Source organism: Lepidochelys kempii, chromosome 10, assembly GCF_965140265.1.
Source record: "Lepidochelys kempii isolate rLepKem1 chromosome 10, rLepKem1.hap2, whole genome shotgun sequence".
Lineage (NCBI taxonomy): Eukaryota > Metazoa > Chordata > Testudines > Cheloniidae > Lepidochelys > Lepidochelys kempii.
The window spans coordinates 50,931,493-50,952,807 of NC_133265.1; the positions used below are offsets into that span (position 1 = coordinate 50,931,493).

Here is a 21,315-nt window from a genome sequence, read left to right on the forward strand (position 1 = left end):
ATCACGTGCTCAGTAATTGAGGGTCTATGTAACAAGCAGATTGTTACATTTGATACATCATTACCATTTGTATTAGCAGGTAAAAAGAGAAAATAAATATGATGAAAGATGAATCTCAGAGGCATTTGCCATAAGAGAGGGAGGGAAGAAGTCCTTTGTTTATTTTTTACTACTTCTGAGCTGTTCAGTTCACTGCAGACAGAGTACTCCATACATGACAGTTGCAGTTTGCATTTCCAGTGATTTAATGTATAATGGTTCCCAAATTTTGAGAGACATATCCTTGCCTCCTTTTTATAAAGAATTATGCTGGCATTTTAAACACATTTTATGTGATTTGTTTTAAAACAGATTGTTGCATACAAGTAGTGTGATACAATTTTCTTTATTAAAAATAATTTACAACATCAGTAACATTTTATGCACAGTTGTCAGCAAATGACCTTTGTCTCAAGATAATATTTCTATACAATACTTAACATTATTGAACTTAAAACTGTTATACTGTTTTGTTGGCTTTAAACAGCAGACACTGATTTGCAGTTGCTTAAATGTGTTTAATATACATTTTGTTTCATGTCCCTATATGTATGTGTAAAATTTATAAACATCAACACTATCCCAAAGTTCTGGGGGAAAAAATTATAAGTTAAATATGTCTAACACTTGGAGAGTCACTTTATTTTTTTCCTCTTATGCTTTAAAATACAGGAAAGAGAGCTTATTGAACATTGTATTTTATATGGTGAAAGCAGTCCTTTAATTGGACTGTATCCTGCCACTGCTTTGAGATGGATGTCATTTAATCAGGCTATCGCATCTCAAACTACTAGATCCTAGCACTATGTCAAAATTAATTTGTTTCCCCTGCTGCTGTGTTGAGAGGGGGTTATGTAATGCCTGTGATCACATGCACGTGACGGGGGGACAGGGGAAGACAGCCAAGCAAGTTCCTTCATTTCTACAGCAGTTTGCTAACTTGTGACAAGCAAAACAGATAGGTGCCATTTTCCTCAGCATTCACCATGCTTCAAACTTGTGGGCACTGGGGACCTGATCCAAAGTCAACTGAAGTCTAGGAAAAGATTCCCATTGACTTCAATGGGCTTTGGATCAGCCCATGTGAAATAGCAATGACAGGACCTCAACTATGAAAACAGAAGCTTACTTTGAGGTGTTCATAATATTCTTTCAGTGATTTTAAAGCATAAGAGCAGCAGAATTAAAGTAATCACTACAGGAGAGACATCGGAATGCCTCAACAGAATTTACTGGTTTTAATGTTGGAAAAATTGTAGGTTGATAAATGTCTTGTTAAATTGCATTTTCTCTCACAATATTGATTTACTTCTGATGTGTCTTATATCACTTCTCTTGAGTATTTTACTGTTGCAGCAACAAGTGTTTTATTGCAAGACTGCAGAAGTTGGGAGGTTGTGTGCTGAACTCAAGCAATGGTAGTCGGACAAGAGAGATGTTTAAACTAAACTCTTTCGTGCCAAATAACAGGATTTCCACTTACAGTAATCGGCTGGGGGGGGGACATCTTTATCAGTTAGCATAACTGTTTGCTCCCCAATAATGAACACACATTCCCCTTTACTTGAACCCAGAGAGAATATACCACTCAGCTGAAAAACAGAGTGAGATTAAGATAGGCCAGTTTTATACAATAAACAAGATTGGCTCCTCAATCACAACTGTCATTACAAACATCCAAGATAGAAATGGATCTTTGAATGCTTAATTCACACAGCAGTCATACAGCTGAGTAGTTTTTGTCTTAAATGTATTAAATTAATTTACTGAGCAGCGGCAATTGTCAATGGTTTTTATCTTTGCTAAAAGAAAGCACAGCTCAGCTGGTAAAATGTAGGAAAAGATTACACAGGATTTTGGAATTTGTGTAGAAAAACTTTCCTTCTTCAAAAAGCATATTACACACAAAGGTGTTTAAATGTCACTAGGGTTGTGACATAAAATGAAGTAGCCAAGGAATTCAAAGTTCAGTTTGACAGCTATGTTATCTCACATCATGAAAATTATTACCACCACCTGAAAGTGCTATAAATTTGCCAGTTTTAACCATGTCTTTTCAGGACTTTGTCAAAACTGTAACATGGTTTAAAACAGGATTTTTTAAAAATTACATTTTCATGTAAAAACTTGAAAAGTATTTTTATGCCCTATATTTTTTGACTGAAAGACCACTACAGTCTATTGCCTGAGTATAAGTTAGTAATTTATATTAAAATCCAACCCCCCATCATGCAATAAAGCTGAAATTGTTCTCTCAAGAGTTTTGATATACATGTTATTTGCAGTAGAAATCCTAACGCATAATTATGGAAATAATTTACTGGGCATGTGCAGAGGACTAGCTAATATTTAATGGTAATAAATGTTCTCTCTCTCCCAAAGGGAACTATAAACATATAATAGATAATCACAAGCCGATTTTTAAAATGTACTTTGAAAAGAGCTTCAAGAGGAAAAAAAAAATCAGAAATTGATTTATACAAGTAATTTAAAAATCATTAGTTGTAAAATGGTGTTTTAAACTAATGAAACCAAATAAGTTCCTGTGCTGAGACAGTAGATTTCCAATTGTAAACTCATGGAAAACAGGCTTTTATCATGGAAGTGCTGACACAACCAAAACTACAGCAGCTCAAAAGGCAATGCAGTAACAGCTAGCTTTGGTTAGAAAACTGGGATCTTAAGCAGAGTTCTAGTGTCATGAGAAGAGTATTCAGAGAACACATTAGAAGTTTTAAGAGACAATATGGTTATCTCAGCCTTGTAATGCGTTACAATGTAATTTAAGAGAAAGAAAACACAGTAATCGTAGGCCACACTTAAAAGCAAAGAAGAAAATCTAAAAGTCTAGTACATTTTTTAAAAGTAGGTTTTCACAACTCAGCTTGTCAGTACTTTGGTTAGCGACATTGCAAACAGTACACGTTAACTCCCAGGGTGACACAAGGGGGACAACCATGCTGCTCCAGTTACAGCAAAGATGGGCAAGCTGCCCACTTGAGGGACACAGGAACTTGCCCCAAGTTTCAGAGCTGCATCTTCCATGAAATAGAATTTATTGCAGCCATCCTCATTTTAAATACAGAGGTGTGGCCCATGGAGACTTCATATCACCAGCATACAATATTTCATCTTACTCTGAGTGATGTTTGATCTGGATCAGACAGAGCACACCATCTCCACAGTGAAGGTAAAGAAAGCCACGGCCTATGTTTACAGAACTCTTTGGGCTTCGTGTGGACCTTCTTTTGGTCAACCCCCAATTTAAAGCATAATGAATTCAAACCTTCGGATCTGGATTCTTAGCTACTACCATGGAAGAATCCATCTCTCTTGCCTTTAACATTCCATATCATCTGCTACCTTTAAACCAACAAATAGCAGTACACAGATTTACAGGTGCAAAACTAAGTGAAAACAACTGCAGGAGGAGTCGTCTTAAAGAATAATCTTCAGCACAATTCAGTTTTGGATTTCACATCCTTTATCTACAAAATGGTGTGATAAAATATCCCCCCCCCCATACTTACAGCTTTCTGCCACAAAACACGTATGTCGATTTTAGCAATGTTAATAGCACCATTTGAATATTATTTAAAATCAGGAAGGATCTTGTTGCGGTCACTACAATGATTCACAATCTTCTACATCCATGGACGAAATAACTTTGAGCGGACTGGGACTGTTGCAGTTCCATAGCATGGATTCCTGGGTTCACACAAGGCATTTTCAGAATTACCAATTATGCAAGGTATCCATATAGTCAGTAGCTACTATAAGAATCTTCGAGCCACATAGTTTAGAATTCCACCATGTTTATATATTGTTGTTTCCACATCATTTTCAAACGAGGCAATCACCCTGAACACTTTGCCAGTGTTAGTCTTCAAAATAAAAAAGAACAATTAGTGTTAATTACTTTTAAAAACTTGTCTCCAATTTTTGAACTCATACTCTACCCACAAACAATAAATGAGACAGACAAAAACTCAAACTGCATATGCCAACCATTCCAGATGTTCACATTGCTAAGACCACGATTACGTTTTATATTAGTGCACAATTTTAGATAATTTTGGGGAGCATATTGTGCTGCATTCTCTGCTGGAAGTAGGAGTGATTTCCCTGTGGATGTGCAAACTGTGTCATAGTTGGCATTGAATGCGATGTCTAGGTGGAAAGGAATCATGCAGACTGTTGCTTTAATCCCTTAGAAACAAGGAAATGGCAAGTTATGTGAGTGGGATTTGATTAAACTTTAACTGGCTTTTAACAAAGTTTCTGTGTTGGGGGAAAACTGAAGTGATTAGGGGCTGCACATGCAGACAAATAACGGAACAAGAAGGCAACTAAAATTATATGTACTTTCAAGATATTCTGGCAAATTATGTTCACTAGCAGTTTAAGCACAAGGCAAGACTATGTTTGCTTTTTCAAGTAAATCAGCATATTACTTCATAATTCCAATGGTCTGCACCTTGAAATAGAGATGATATATTTTAGAAATACCTTAATATCCAATGTGATTCCTGGAAACAGCTCTTGAGGAAAAGATATAGAAAACTGTTCTTTGCCAGTGAGGCCCAAAACGTTTGCATTTTCCCCCGGAAGAAACTGAAGTGGAGCTATGCCAATTCCAATCAAATGACCTTTATGAATCTTTTCGTAGCTTTCAGCTATAACTGCCTTAACACCCTATAAAATGTAAATAAAATAATTGGTTTCCGATTTCAGCCAGCAGTCTGCATAATAATGAAGTTTAATGAAAATAACCATAAAAACTAACACCAAATATTTTTCTGATCAACACAGAGGCAGTGACCTCCAGACTCCTGTATCTTAAGCTGGTGGAAGTCTGGTTTATTGGACATGCCTCGTTATTGGCTCTGCAGTGTTAGCGGGGTAAAATGCAGTAACAACTTATTTTTGGCAATAAAACAAGCAGATGGCAGTGAATAAACCAAGGAAGCAGACCAGTGCAATAAGGTGGTGTCATTTTTAGTTATTTTTCAGAACATTTCTGAAACTGAAATCTATTAGCAATGCAGGACCGAACACTGTCCACCGAGGGCTTCAGAGTCTGTTGTTGTTTTGTAGTAATTAGGGGGATCTTTTGACGTTTGAAGGCAAAAGGAAACACTTCTCTGAGAGTTTTAAAAAAATGTTTATCTGAAGCTGCTGAGGTGGCATGGAATGCTAGATGCTTTCCCAGAGAGATGGAGAGTATAGATGGACAGGGAGCAAGTGACAGACAGAGGTATATGATAAATGCAGTTTATCAGAATAGTCTGCAATGTATCCAATGGCTTCACCACCACATGCACAAACTAAACAGAGAAAACCTTCATCAAAAATGCAGAGCATTGGTAACGAGAGATATTAGTTTGTCTGGATGTTTTCCTTTCTTGAGAAAGAGTTGCAGTTTTACAATACTCAGCTGAAAATTGGCAGTGATCTAGCTCACTAGTGAAAAATTCAACCCCAAATAATGGTGTGCAGCTTTTCCACTCACAAGACTGCGAAATGTGGATTGAATTGAAAATTGAAAATCAAACATTTAAAAAATATGAACATAATTTTTAAATAAAGCTTCCAGGGGGGGAAAAAAAGGCAGCAAGTTCCTCTTTTTGCTTAAAAAACTTTAACAGAGACTAAAATGGGAGAGCAATGATTCTGGGGAAGTGACGGGAGAGAATGAAACTTTTAAAACTAAATTTAAGAAACTACAAAGGTAAAGGAATAATTAGTAGGCTAGCCAACTTCAACATACTTTTTACCCTAGTTACTTATACTGCAGCCAAAGCAAGCACACAAAAATAACTGACTGGCACTTACCTTAGCTACTACAAAGGCTGCCCTTCATTCCCCCTAACCCCTATAGGAGCTGGGGGGTATACAGAGCACCCCCACAGGACTGGGGCCCTAGACCAATAGTGTATGTCATTTATCTAGCTAAGTCTAGAACCTCTTATGTTGGATCCCCATTTTGTGGGCCAAACTTGATAAATTATACATTTCTGAAATTTAATAAACTGGCCCTGTAACCACCTGTTCTCTTCTATGCAGATTCTACCAAGGAAAACTACAGATTATACATTTTCAAGCAAACAATATTTTGCAAATATTTAAATTTAAACTGAAGGCAGTTCAACATGAATTGATGCTTAAAGACATCTTCTTAAAACAATACATTTGAAACTAACTTCATGAGAATATAACAGTACCAGTAAAAAAGGCCCCTTTGCAGTCCAGTCTCTTGAGTTACCCAGTCCATACTTCTTCCCTGCTAAAATAACCAAAGGAATGCCTTCTTTCTGGTACAACTCTGCTGCTTCAAACACATCTAGCTGCAGGAAAAAAGAAAGTGAAATCATTAGACAAGCTCTAATCCATAGCTCTTAGCTAATAGAGTCATTTGAACAAATACATGCTCACCATTTGTCCTGATGGGAAATGAACTGTTTTTGGAGCTGGTTTTCCTATGAATTTATTCAAAAGCTTCATATTTGCAAAGGTACCTCTGGTCATCACAGCATCATTACCTCTTCGAGCTCCATAAGAGTTGAATTCACGAGGTGTGAGGCTACAAATATCATAAGACAGTATTTACTATTCAACAGAAAGTCTACTGATATTGTTTTGGAGGGTTTTTACCATTAGGTGGTATAGAGCACTAGCTAATGAACATTACAACTGTAGCTGAACTGAAGTTTTAAGTGGCTTTTTGGTGACAATCTAGGAGGACTAATTTTCTAACAAATGTTGGTTAAGCAGTCTGTAGAAAAAATCAACATGAGTAGTATCTACAAGTTCTAGTCTCATGAGTGAGATAGCTGAGCTGGCAGTGAGGGTCAATTCATTTTTACTTCTAGAAAGTACCCTTAATTTAGACTGAGGGAGATAGTCATGGGTAAACAGTGGGCACCGGAAGCCATTATTTTGAGATATTCGGCTGATAAACTGGGGTTTGTTGGTGCAGTACCGTACAATTAGTCCGTGTAAAGTGCTACCAAATGGAAGGTCTGATTCTGTGAGGAGCTCTGCACCTCCTGTGAAAAGCTGGGTACCCTCAGACTTCACTGGGGGTTAAGGGTGTTTAACATCTCATTATATTGGGTCCAGAATTGTTGATTCATCTCTCAAATAAATCTACATCAAACCTTCAGCCAAATTCACATTCATACAGCGGCAATTCAGTCTTTAAACGAGGCGTGTTATGAACAAGCTGGTCTCTGATGTGTTCTGTGCATCTATTTGCCAGTCTGCTCTCTTTGCCAAGAACAATAATTTTGCAACAGCAGTGGAGTAAGCAATTATCCCTATACTGTGTTCAACACCCATCAAATGAAGTGAAAGCAACATTATCATTTCTTATGTAAAATCAATGGACATAGAATAGACCATTAGCACAAGATTAGTGCTATCTGCTTTGTAAATTAACAATGTATCTTTGTTTTGAGATGGATTTGGCAGCAGACCATTATCTTTTTACAATGGTCTATCTCATCGATGTGATCTTTTAAAATAGATTTCAGCTGTTCACAAGGCAAAAGAGATTTCAAATACATTTCTGGTGATGACCTACAATCACAGTAGTGACAGTTTACATGTTAGCCAGGACATACACAATTAATTTCTCTAATGCATAATGGCATTTACAGAACAAAACAATTTTTGATGATCAGTTGTTTATTTGGTAAATTAAGTTCCCCACTGAGACAAAAACTAAAGCAGATTCATTTGCTTCATAAAATATACGTAAGGCCCTTTGTTTTCAGCTTTTGTTTTTATTTAATTTTTCCTGGGAATTTATCAATGTTTATTACCACCACAACAAAAAAACAGGTGAAAAATCAGTGCAAAAATATTATTTTTCTGGGTAAATATAGGGGTTTATTTTGTTGGACAGAAAGACAGGGAAAAAGTATTCAGCAGAATAATTCTTTGAATTCCGTTCATCAGTGTGGTTTGCTGCAGAACTAGAATAGAACTCAAAACACAACTTCACCTCTGAGTTTAAGAAAATAATACATCTCTTATCCCCAAATACAACTTTTCATTTGAATCAACAGTTTACTTTTGTAGAGTTAGAACTATTACCTATAAATATTTACATTTGATAACTGGGCCACACCATTTGCAGCGCACACACTCGACTTCTTTTCTCCTTTTGAATACTTCCTTGTGTTCTGAAATGTATTCTGACAGATTTTTGTTTTCTTCCCATTTTAGTGTGTCAAATCTTTAAACCATTATCTGCTAACAGCTTGAAATGTGTACGTGGTGGGCGTGAGACTCATCAGTACATTCAGATGCACACACACTTCAGAGCTTGCATGTGTGCCTGTTTGTTTATTATGTGTATCTTCTAGAGTAGACTAATACACAGCCTTACTTCAGTCAGCTTTGCATGTATATACAAACTAATGTATTATTGTAATACATATATCTCATGCAAGGTATTGTATTTTCCTAATAAAACAAGGGTTTTAAAATATATTTGAAGGATACAAAAGTAGGATGAAAATCAGAAAAAAAATGAATAATACTTTTTGTAAAACCCGGGAAATTTTTGGTAAAAATCAGTTAAAAAAATGAAAATGAAGGGGCTTAAATATACGTTACGATCCATACCCTTTGTTTGTCAGATACTTCGCAGCGGCGCTATTCCTTGCAATGCTTCCAGCAGGTGATATGTGATCTGTAGTTACAGAATCTCCCAAATATAGCAAGACATGGGCATTTTCAATTGGTTGTAGTGAAATTGGCTCTTTAGCCTATTAAGGGGGAAAAAAAGAAAAAAAAAATACATACTTTCCCCCCAGGATTCCTAGCACAAATCTTATTTAAACAGGTTTGTTCACGTCAAAAATGGAGCATCCATCCATGAGCTCCAATCATTCCAATGGTGTGAACACCAGTTAGAGACAGTTAGACATGGTTAATGCTACACAACTTAATCAGATACAACCAAATCTTACTGAAACGCAACTTTCCCCTTACTTTAGTATTCAGCACTTCCCAAAATATTATTTTAGATGGAATCACTGTACTTACAAGCTTATCAAAAAAAGAAGGACATCGGATATATGTGGACTTCAAATCCCATGGAAACAAAACTGACTCTGGTGCTTCCAGAAAATTCCATCGCTTATTGCCTTTCTACAAAAGGAGAGTATATTAGCCAATTAGACTATCAGGGAAACTGATTTACAATTATCTTATACAGTCTTAAAGTTTTTTTTCTGAGGTTGTAATATACTGTGGGAGATACCATCGTAACGTACACTGTTTAAGAACCCCAGTATAACAGAATACAGGTGGCCATATCTTCGTCACTTAATCTTAGTCACGGTATCAGAACCCTCCAAAACGGCTGCTGTTTCAACCAGAAGATACAGCAAAGCTATACAGAAATGCACTGTCTTCTAAACTATTTAAAATGACAGACCTATCTTACCTCAATTTTTTCTTTCAGTTCTTTAAACATGGATGATATCACATACTCCTCCTCAACTTGCTGAAGTTCTTCTCGAGTAGGCCAAACATCATGCAGGTAGATATTTTTGCCATTAGGATCAATGCCTATGTAAAAGGTTTTTTGTAAGCAAAAACAAAAACAAACGAACAAAACCCCCCATATATGTTGAGACTTTATTCAAAGATGCTACAGCCGATTCCAAAAAAGTAATCGGCTAAGTGATTTTTTATTTCTTTGCTGTTAGGAATGAAAAGCATGGTCATTCTTTGTCTAGTGCTGTAATAATGTAATGCTCTCTGCATGCTTAAATGCCAGTTAAATGAAACAAACGTTGTGAAAAACTGAGGAAATATGTAATTTCCACCTTCTCTCATGAGACAAAATATCTGAGTATAAATAAAAGAAGAGATGAAGTGGTCTAAGGCTGATCGTCCTGTTTCAAAACAGAAAATGCAAAAGTTGCTGCCATTTAACAGGCAGACATTTTAAGCCAAAGCACCCAAAGAAAACCTGGTACTATTCTGAAATATGAGATATAAAAAAATAGTTACCTAAAGGCTCAGTCTGGAAATCTATATTAACAGTGCCTGCTATAGCATAAGCAACTACTAAAGGTGGAGAAGCAAGGTAGTTGGCACGGACACAATCACAGAGACGGCCTTCAAAGTTTTTGTTTCCCGACAAAACTCCACAAGCAACTAAATCACCCTGAAAGGTAGAAACAAATACATTTCTCAGCACTCCTTACGAACTTATAGGTGCATTAATGACAGTTTGCTTAGATTTCTGTTGTCTTAAAAAAAAAAAAAAAGCTAAAGGTACCGTAAGTACTTATAGAAGCCCCTAAAATGAAAGGTCATTTGCTCTCTACCACTACTATTCCCACTCTGTCTCCCCAGTCACAGAACTCCCTCATGTCTCCTCTTAGTCAGCTGGATTAGTTCTCCCCTCCTTTTTTCTCCTACTTCTCCATCACCTTTTCCCAGGCTGATGCCTCTATTACTCCCTCATTGCTAACAGCAGCCTTGAGGATTGAGCTGCTTTTAGCACTGATAAGGCTAAAGGCAGCTTATCATTTAGCTGTCTAAAACTGCTCACTTTCGTGATTTTTTTTTAATATTCCAAAATACATTTGTGCTTTACAGACTTACTAGATATACAATAAAGAAAGTATCAACCATTGGCTCATTTCTGTATCATTAACCTTATTTTGCCAATGACAAGAAAATAGCAGAAACTCAGGTTAGCATATGTATATATCATACACAATATGACTAACTCTTGCAAGAATACACAAACTTCATCTTACAGCTGAGATTTGTGTAGTATAAAGTTGTATTCACTATGACTTTATTATTATTTCAGACACCAAATTAGTCACTTTATATACTCCATGTGGCATGCAAAGATGCATCTCTAAATGCACTGCAAAATTCCAGCCAAGGACAAAGTATATTATTTTATACAGATTCTTTTATTTCCTGACCATTTGAGTAGAAAAGAATCTGCTACATTGTATATGCACTGTCAGAATCTTTAAGCTGTACCTGTTTTATCGCATTCCGAATGGCTTCTGGCAAGGGAGCAGTGTTTCCAACACATGTTGAACATCCATATCCAACAACCTCAAACCTGCATTGAAAAACTGGAGTAAGTAGCACATTCAATTATTTAAAATGAGTGTTGGTGAAATATTTGAAGCTGAGGGAATTTGTTTTGCTAACTGGGCATTTTTTATACTGAGTACACTGAAAAGAGATAATAATCTCATTACTTCTCACTTGTCTTGGTGAATTACAAAAAATAAGTCAGGTCTCCAGAATATCTCCTGATGTATTGCCATTACTTAGTGAAACGTAAGCAAGGACAATAAAGTTCATGCATAAAACAAAGCTAATACATAGTGTGATTTGATTATGATTATTATTGCTACTGAGCAGTCAAAAGTACAGTAGGTGTCTCAGACAAGCAAGACAGGGCCTGGTTCTTGTCCTGAAAAATTTACAATCCAAGCCACCAGTCCTGTGGAGCTCTGTTAAAGAAAACAGGCTTCTGCTCAGGCACAGGAGATCACCTGCACCTTGTAAATTGTATGTGCAAGGGCCAAGACCTGATCCAACATACACTTATGTGTATGATTAATTTTAAGCATGCAAGTTGTCCCAAAGTCAGTGGGACTATTCACATGCTTAAAGTTAGGCACCTTGCTGAACTGGGGCCATATCTAAGGACTATACATAAATCCACTTACACATGCACCACTTTTCCCTCCGTCAGCATGAATAAAGACGTTAAACTTACCCAAGTTTACTGAGGTATGGTAACACTCCACTTGAACTGAGGTAATGTGTAACCATCCCACTACCCGGAGATAAACTTGTTCTTATATAAGGTTTAACCATCAGTCCAGCTTCGACAGCTTTTCTGGCCAAAAGACCTAAAGAAAAACAAAACAATAGTTAAATAAGACTTGTGCATATTTATTGGAAGAGCAACTGAATTTATAACTACCAAGATGGTGTCAGGTAGATAAATTACTGTGACGAGGGGAAAATAAGGGAAATCACCATTTACTGTCTCTTAAGGAAACTGTTTAAAAGGAGTATATATTTGTAATATTCCTTAGACAAGTAATATAACAAAGTTGCTTTATCAATAATAAGAAGTCATATTTGTTTTCTTATTCAGATCAAACATATCCATTTTCTTCCCCTTACCTGACAGAAAATCTCTTCTCCGTGTTTTAATGGATGGTCTAGTGGTCAGAGCATGGAAGGGTGGTCTGGTCTGGGTTTTATTTCAAGTTCTGTCACTGACTTTTCAATTCCTGCTGTTAAAGCTCAGCTAGCATCTGATTAAAGGCTAAATTTCACCCTTTCATTCAGGGATCAAAACCTCCTGACACTATCAATGGTTATGTTGATATCCATAGCCTTTTGAAAGGAGCTCTAAACAGACTGGTAATGTCGGATCATAAAGTAAACAAACACAAACTTATTAGACCTACCTTCATAGGCATCTAGTTTTTATAGATGTCTGATAAGGCCACAGAAACTTTGAAATTATACAGCACTATGTACAATAAAGGCCACTTCTCATTAACACAGTTCTCAATACATATAACAGGAATTCAGGCCTAAAAGTACAATGAACAGTCTAACTGAGTTAAAAGGTCTGGACACTGGGAATTCCCTGCACTGAGCATTTGCAGAATTGGACCAAAAGACCATGTAAACACCAGATTGCAATAGTAAACCAAAGTTAGTTGTCACCAGTCACAACATACCTGCGGCAAGCATGACAGATGGATTGCAGTTATTTGTACAACTGATTACTGCAGCAATGACAACAGATCCATGAGACAATCTGTACTCATTTCCTTCATACTCAACAGGCACAATGTCATTTTGTTTCTCAACAGCAATCTGAAACCCTTTAAAGCCAATCTAGATGACAAAATATATAACAAGTCAAGAACAGAGACAATTCAACAACTATAGATCACACTTAAAACAGATATGTACCTCATCATAGCATGATTATGTGAACCTTCACTTAAGACTCATGTACTCCATGAAAGTGCTTATCAGTCATATGAGTACATTGAAATATAATAGGTTTTCAAAGAAGTCTTCAGAGATGCGTGCAAGGACTCATTGCCCTCAAATGAACAGTGATGCGCTCATCCATATACCTTTATAACTGCCATTGTTAATAGTACAAAATGTGTGGCAATAAGTGCCTATGCATCAAAAGCAGGATCAAATCCCTAGAGTATTTTCCCCCTTCTTTTAGGTGAATTCCCTTATTTAAAGGAATAGGCATTCATTCAGGTATATGTAGTTTGCAAAATTAGAAATGTGTGTATCATGTGGCAAGGCTCAAGACTTTTAATATAAACCATAACTGGTCCATTAAAAACAACTCCTCCAGCATCACATACAAGATATTCTACTCACTATCAGGGGTGGGCAAACTATGGACCACGGGCTGGAGCCACTTTAAGCCAGCCTGTGAGCTCCCGCTGGGGAGCAGCGTTTTGGCCCCACTCCGGCTGGACCACGCAGCTTGGCCCCACTCCAGCCGGGGCGCTGGGTCAGGGCTCGGCCCCGTTCCAGCTCCTACGCACTCTAATACCCCCTCTGGCATGCCAATGGGAGCTGCAGGGACAGTGCCTGCAGATGAGGCAGTGTGCAGAGCCACCTGGCCACGCCTCCACGTAGGAGCCGGAGAAGGGACATGCCACTGCTTCCAGAAGCCGCCTGAGGTAATCACCGCTTGAAGCCTGCACCCCTTAGCCTCTCCCCACACTCCTGCCCCAGCCCTGATGCCCCTCCTCCTCTCCAAACCCCTCGATCCCAGCTCGGAGCACCCTCCTGCACCCCAAACCTCTCATCCCCAGCTGGAACCTGCACCCCTTCCTGCACCCCTGCCCCAGCCCTGATCCCTATCCTGCCCTCTGATCCCATCGGTCCCAGCCCAGAGCACCCTGTTACACCCCAAACTCCTCATCCCAAGCCCTACCCCAGAGCTCACACCCTGAACCCGAGAGCATTCATGGCCTGCCATAGAATTTCTATTCCCTGATGTGGCCCTTGGGCCAAAAAGTTTGCCCATCCCTGCACTAAACCTAATTAATTACATATATTTCTTCAGCACTATTTTATAACTGTCTGAAATATAATAAAGATGAGCTAATCAAACAGGAAGCTGTCAAACCAAGTTTGACTGGGAAAGGATTAAAGATAAACACGGTCTGGATCTGTAACATTTAATCTCCCAGAAGTCTTCATGGCCCACCCAGCTTCCCCACAAACATCTCTTTTTTTCACTACTGAGTCTTTGATTTTTCTCCCACATAAGGCAAGCCTACCACAGCTGACTGCTACACACTATGGGTCTTATCCAAAGCCCACTGAAGCAGAAGACTCAGAGATTTCAATGGCCTTTGAATCAGACTCTATGCTACTTGCAATTCTACTTCTGACTCGGTGCTGTAACCAGCTCTTCTTGATCACTGAACTTAACAGTACATGTTAGGATTGAAAATTCAGCTCCCATTCAAAAGCATTGGAAATTGGAGGCTCATGGTTGTTAAGGCACATTCTGTTTTTTTTTTTTTTTTTAAGTTTTGGATAATTTAACAATTGATTAAAATCAACGGTTATATTAAGCTGGACGAAACTGAATTTACCTCCCAACAACACTGAGAATCATCGTTTCAATTTCAAACAATGAAGCTGATTTGGAGGGATTTTTAACTCACTCATAAGAAATGGCACTGTACAATCATTTTTGCCCCACTGTTGTTTTAAAATAGAAATTCTCAAAAAAACCCACCCACTCATGTGCCTAACCAATTTAGCAATTTTAAAAATGACTTAAATGGACAAACTGTAGAAGTTTGGAACATCTGATTGCTTAACTTTTTCACTTTTCTGCTTAGTAGATTCTTAGGTCCATAATATGAATTGAGGCTTTTTGCAATTTTTATTCAAATTTTCTACTGTTTGAGGCCCAGTAACATTCCTGTGATGGTTAGCATACAGAGCTATGCCCAAGGGACACTCATTGAGGTAGTGAGTATTTGTAAAATAAATGCTTCAGATTATGGATTATGACTTTATAAACTATTGTGTTCAGTATGAAAGCCAAAAAATGAGTTACAATACATCTATCTACCAAACCACTAAAAGTAAAGTTGTACAAACCTTCTCATTTAAGCAGGCTTGGAAATCACTCTTCATATTAGTAATAGCCACTCTATCCTGTGGTCTCTTTGGGCCACTGACATATGGCGTTATAGAACTCAGATCTATTTGTATTATCTGGAAAAGAAAAAAAACCCAGTAACACATGCTAGGAAACATTGCCCAATAGGTAAGAGCACATTTAGCCCTAGTTTTTCAAGGCAACTGGGCCCATCCAGTTTAGTAATCTGAATAGTCTGTGGTGTTTTTCCATTAAAAAGTCAGGCTTTCATTTTCAAGATGGAGTATTACTAACAATGCTTTATCATGAACAATCCATGAGCTTTGATGCCAGCTGCCAAAATTTCTCATGAAGTCAGACTTATGAGATACCCTGAAAGAGTTGGTTGACGAAAGGGATTCATCAGCCGTTCCTACACTCCTACACTTATTATAGTGCTTAAGGTTGTCAGTGGCATAGCCAGGTGGAGAAAACAGGGGGAGCGGAGATTAAAAAAGGCACCGCCCGCTTGTACTCACCTGGCAGTGCTCCGGGTCTTCGGTGTCGGGTCCTTCACTCACTCCAGGTCTTCGGTGGCACTTCGGCACTGGATCCTTCACTTGCTCCGGTCTTTGGCGGCACTGAAGGACCCTCTGCCACCGGAGAACCCGGAGCGAATGAAGAACCCGACGCTGAAGTGCCGCTGAAGACCCGGAGCGCCGCCTGATCCGCTGCCGAAGATCCGGAGAGCCACCAGGTGAGTAAAAATTAAAAAGGCACCACTTCTTCTCAGTGGGAGAGCGGCCGCTGTCTCGCTCCCCACCCTAGCTACACTACCGAAGGTTGTTGGGTTTTTTTGTAAAGTATCTAACTATCCAAAGCTATGAGTTAAGATATTCATGTACAAATGTCAATTAAAAAGTGGCAACAATTACAATGATAAAAAATAAGTTATGAATAATGAATACAAATAGTTGAAAAAGTAAAAGTCATTCTATAAATACCTGGGTATATTCAGGTTCCTCTGAAGAAATCTGATCATTTCGAAATAACTTCACAGCTTTAAGATATGCTTCCATGAACTCAAGCTTGGCCTTGTCAAAGCCTATGGAAAAAATTTCCAGACATGGGAAAAGGTATGCTACTGAAAAAGAGCATAACTTACTTGTAACTAGGGTTCTCAGAAATAAATATTGTGACAAATTCACACAATCTGTGTGCCGCCCCATGGATTCCATGAATCAAGCACTATTGATGTGCATGACAAATCTGACTTTGCACTTTAATAACTGCCCTGAATATCAGTCTTCTTGCCATATAATCGTCCCTACACATTCTACCTCTGTCCTATTAGCAGTTTGTTGAACCCCCACAAAATCTAAAAGTGATATACTTCAATCTTTGAAACAAGGACTGACAAGCTACACAAACTGAATAGCTTGCTGAAAGCATATGTACTATTAGTTCATAATTAAGAGCTTTTTTCATTTTCATCTGATCACCTCACTGCAGTCTAAGATGGAACTCAGAAAAGGAACATCCATTCAGCAGGTACCCTTCTCATTATGACCTGATCTATGGGGAGCAACAGCAGAAACTTCTTGATCCTCTGAGCCAAATTAGGCAAGAGGAGCGACTGAATCTCACTTTCGTAGGAGGTGAAAAGGCAAAAACCAAAAGGTAACTCAAAAACCAAAGAAGCTGAGATGCACCAAAATAATCCTGCAGAAGACCATTCCCAGCAGCCACCAAACTCTGTCTGAACTTGTCTTCAAATTGTGATAAACCATTTTAAACATGGTTCTCTAACACTGTTTAAAACACTGGTTAGATGAAGTAATGGTTTGTGAGGTCCGTAGTTACCAGGCAAATCACGTTTAACCCATCCTGGCAGAAACCGCTTTAAAATATATGCTCACAATTTTTTTCCCATAATATAAAAAGAAGATTTCATTAATTGTCAAGAGGAACCACTTTACCATGTTGCCATTCCTGGCCTTATAGAATAACTCATGGGGGGCGGAAAATGGTCTGTCTTGACAAAGAAGACCTCTGCATGCTCAAGAATAAGCTGACCCTGAACAGTGATGGCAATGATCAGACTGATCACAGCAAACATAATATAAAGCTTGTACAGATTTGGTACAAGCTTCAGAGGCACGCCAGCTATCCATCTGTCAAGATTTATTTAAAAAAATTATTTCCTAGCTTAACTAGAAAAACAGTAATTAATGAAATGTAGTGCCATAAGGAAATTTACATGCTAATAAGCTCCACGGCCCAATGGCCACTTCCACAGAAAAAGGTAGCTGATATTCATTAAAGCAATATAATTTTTATTAAATTTAAAATTCCATTGTGTCCATGAGGCTATTCATGGGCGGGATCTGCAAAGTAGCTCCCCATGACACAGAACATTATTGCCAGCAGAACTCATTACATTATCTCCATCAAGCAGGTTATAATCCTGAAGAAAAATACTGTCCAAATGTAACGCATGATGCAATTTTAGATAAAAAATACTTTCCATGTGACTTTAAAATGCTAATATGCTGAATCATGTGTGTTACACCTTAATTTCATCCTTACCTGTATGCTTTAAGTGCTTTAGCGTCACATTATCAACAGGGAAAAAGCTCAAAATAGCACCATATTCAGGACACATATTTGCTATTGTGGTTCGGTCAGCTACAGACAGCTGGGAAACGCCAGTTCCAGAAAACTCAACAAATTTTCCAGCCACTCCTGCTTGCCTGAGTTGCTATTAAAAATGAAATACAGAACTATAAAACATCCGGAATATAAGAAGATATACTACAAGGAATGTTTGGTGCAACAGTTTGAAATTAGTAACAATTACTAATTTTACAAAATGAAATACAGTGCAAAACTTCTTTATATCTAAATCATGTCCACAAACTTCAAACGTCAAAACTTTAACACTTAAACTGGACTCTGACAGAGGTAAAAACCCTCAAGATATGTCTCCCCACCCACTCAGTTCTGCATATTTTCAAGCAGTGACTGTACCATGCTTTTTAAAAAAAGAAAAAGGAGTACTTGTGGCACCTTAGAGACTAACCAATTTATTTGAGCATAAGCTTTCGTGAGCTACAGCTCACTTCATCGGATGCATACTGTATGCATCCGATGAAGTGAGCTGTAGCTCACGAAAGCTTATGCTCAAATAAATTGGTTAGTCTCTAAGGTGCCCCAAGTACTCCTTTGCTTTTTGCGAATACAGACTAACACGGCTGTTACTCTGAAACATGCTTTTTAAAGTGTTGCTAGGAGGAGTCAGGAATTCACAAGGCAACGTGTGGCTTTTCATTTGGTAATCAAGGTGACAAAGACTCAAAGGAAGGAATTTAAAGCTCTACTCTAAGCCCAGTGAGCTAGTGACGGTGCTTTGTACTATCACAAGGAAAGCCTAGTTAGACACTATTCCCTCTCTCTTGTTCCTCAAGGTACCCTAGCTGTGAAGTCAGTGAAATTTTAGAGAACAGCGGATGGCAATGAAAAGAAAGGGATAACTACTTGAAGGAAAAGATATTTGTAGAGGTCAGGATAAGAAGACAAATAAATATCTAAGCAGTAACATATGTCACTGGAACAACTTTTGAAAATAAAACCACCATACTGGAATTAACAGACAGTTAAGCAAAGCGACACTACTGGTTTGTTGGATGTGGTCACTGAAACCTAAGTGCTGCTTTATCCCTGATGGTCCCCCAATTTCCCTGGAAAACCCCCATACATTCTGAGGCACTGTACACTGCCCCACTGATCCTTCCAGGATGCCTCCACCTGTCCTCCTTAGGCTAGCGTAGCTGCTGGTAAACAGTGTGAAAAATTACACTCTCATCTCTTGGAGCCAAGCAAGAAACTGGGAACAGAAATCTAACAAGACTTTTCTGTGCGATTGTGCAATCCACTGTAACTAGTTCACCGGGCTTAGAGAGTAGGGATTCATTGACATTTACCCCCTCTTACACCTTCTGTTTTATAAGGACAAAACTCCAAGTGCAGTGAAAAACTGAAAAATAGAAACTGATTAAATCTTGCTAAGGGTCTGAAAGGAAGGAAGCATTCACCATACTGACACAAATCACTCTGACACCATTTACCAGAGGCCCAGGAGTGGAGATCCAGAGAGACAGATATCCTCTCACTACATTTCTGTTACACTACTGTAACTACTGACTTCAGTAAAGTTACTCCTGATTTACCCCAGGTTGAGAGCAAAAGCAGGGTTTTGCAGGAACACTTTGGAGCAAAGAGTCAAACAGGAGGGTTTTTCCACTGCAGAGACTGTAAGTGCTCTCACTAGGGAACACTGACATTAATTACATTTATAAAATGTCTGTAAATACATAGTTATATGTAAGGCCTCTAAGGGACCATTGGTAAAAAGAAAATAAATAGGACTTAAATGAGCAGTTGCGTACTTAGGCGGTTAATAGAGATGTTGCTGTTTCATATAGCTACAGTTAATGATGCCGCATCAGAGACTGCGAGTGTCATAGAATATCAGGGTTGGAAAGGACCTCAGGAGGTCATCTAGTCCAACCCCCTGCTCAAAGCAGGACCAATCCCCAACTAAATCATCCCAGCCAGGGCTTTGTCAAGCCTAACCTTAAAAACCTCAAAGGAAGGAGATTCCACCACCTCCCTAGGTAACCCATTTCAGTGCTTCACCACCCTCCCAGTGAAAAAGTTTTTCCTAATATCCAACCCAAACCTCCTGCACTGCAGCTTGAGACCATTACTCCTTGTTCTGTCATCTGCTACCACAGAGAACAGTCTAGATCCATCCTCTTTGGAACCCCCTTTCAGGTAGTTGAAAGCAGCTATCAAATCCCCCCTCATTCTTCTCTTCTGCAGACTAAACAATCCCAGTTCCCTCAGCCTCTCCTCATAAGTCATGTGTTCCAGTCCCCTAATCATTTTTGTTGCCCTCTGCTGGTTGCTTTCCAATTTTTCCACATCCTTCTTGTAGTGTGGGGCCCAAAACTGGACACAGTACTCCAGATGAGGCCCCACCAATGTCGAATAGAGGGGAATGATCACGTCCCTCGATCTGCTGGCAATGCCCCTACTTATACAGCCCAAAATGCCGTTAGCTTTCTTGGGAACAAGGGCACACTGTTGACTCATATCCAGCTTTTATTTCACTTCCTAAGCATCTCTGGTAGAACTCCCACCATAACAAAGTCTGCTTGATTTAGGATAAACAGAATTCTGAATTACCTTAGTAATGCTTAGAACAACATCTATGGATGTAGCAAGTGGGCTGGCTAAGCCTGTCAGCTCACACCCAACTACCTCAGGCAAAGTGAGTGCAACTGGCATTCCCAGCATTACTGCTTCTGTTTCAATACCGCCAACACCTGGAGGTAGAATATTAAACTGTTTTTATTGTGCTAAGCAATTAACATAACAAACATTTTGAAGTGCATATTAAAGTCTAATGAAGTTCCTCCTATTGAAGCTAAAGGCCATAATAATCTGTACAATAACACATCCTTATTTGTATCTGACTCCAACTGAAAGACAATATGTTCAATACACGTGTCTTCTAATAAAAAGACGGACATGAAAGAATCTTGCAAAACTACTGCTCAAATTATCACATTTTAATCCTACTGGTGTACCATATCTACTACTGATTTTATATAAAGGTGTTAGATAGAAATTTTCTATTCATCCAGAGAACACATGCAGCATGGAAACTTCCTCACACTGCCATGCCAATGTGCATCGAACTACAGTAACAAGAGCTTTGCAATATTATGATTTCCTTCAAATCCCTTCTCAGGATACACAGTTCTTGACTGATTTCCAATGACAACATCAAAACACTCATCTATGCATTATATAAATGTCTTAAAAACCCCACCATTTAGGCTGTGAATCACTATTATCCTGGGAATGAAACTGGCCTTACTATATGGAATCTCTCTAGTTTCTTTTAGAACAGGGGTGGGCAAACTACGGCCCGCGGGCCGGATCTGGCCCCTCGGGGCTTTGGATCCGGCCTGCAGGATTTTCCTGTGGTGACGGAGGCTCCACGCCGCCCTCAGAAGCGGCCTGCACCATGTCCC

At 38.6% G+C, this 21,315-nt stretch overlaps 1 protein-coding gene across 5 annotated transcripts in view; it reads right to left on the reverse strand.

Moving 5' to 3' along the window:
- Nucleotides 1-369: 369 nt before the first annotated feature.
- The window catches only part of IREB2 (iron responsive element binding protein 2), a 42,173-nt gene continuing 21,227 nt past the window's right edge, over nucleotides 370-21,315 (reverse strand). For 4 of the 5 annotated variants that reach the window (XM_073303542.1, XM_073303543.1, XM_073303544.1 and 1 more), the window contains 15 exons: nucleotides 20,462-20,601; nucleotides 17,801-17,972; nucleotides 16,216-16,316; nucleotides 15,232-15,348; nucleotides 12,807-12,966; nucleotides 11,822-11,957; nucleotides 11,068-11,152; nucleotides 10,072-10,228; nucleotides 9,500-9,624; nucleotides 9,097-9,201; nucleotides 8,674-8,816; nucleotides 6,475-6,622; nucleotides 6,264-6,386; nucleotides 4,549-4,734; nucleotides 370-3,923 (listed from right to left, as the gene is read on the reverse strand). In XM_073303542.1, coding sequence (XP_073159643.1) covers nucleotides 3,813-3,923; nucleotides 4,549-4,734; nucleotides 6,264-6,386; nucleotides 6,475-6,622; nucleotides 8,674-8,816; nucleotides 9,097-9,201; nucleotides 9,500-9,624; nucleotides 10,072-10,228; nucleotides 11,068-11,152; nucleotides 11,822-11,957; nucleotides 12,807-12,966; nucleotides 15,232-15,348; nucleotides 16,216-16,316; nucleotides 17,801-17,972; nucleotides 20,462-20,601 — 2,009 coding nt within the window. In that variant the 3' untranslated portion in view covers nucleotides 370-3,812. Of the gene's footprint in view, nucleotides 3,924-4,548; nucleotides 4,735-6,263; nucleotides 6,387-6,474; nucleotides 6,623-8,673; nucleotides 8,817-9,096; nucleotides 9,202-9,499; nucleotides 9,625-10,071; nucleotides 10,229-11,067; nucleotides 11,153-11,821; nucleotides 11,958-12,806; nucleotides 12,967-15,231; nucleotides 15,349-16,215; nucleotides 16,317-17,800; nucleotides 17,973-20,461; nucleotides 20,602-21,315 lie in introns of those variants that run through there. The other variant, XM_073303546.1, reaches the window with a different exon arrangement.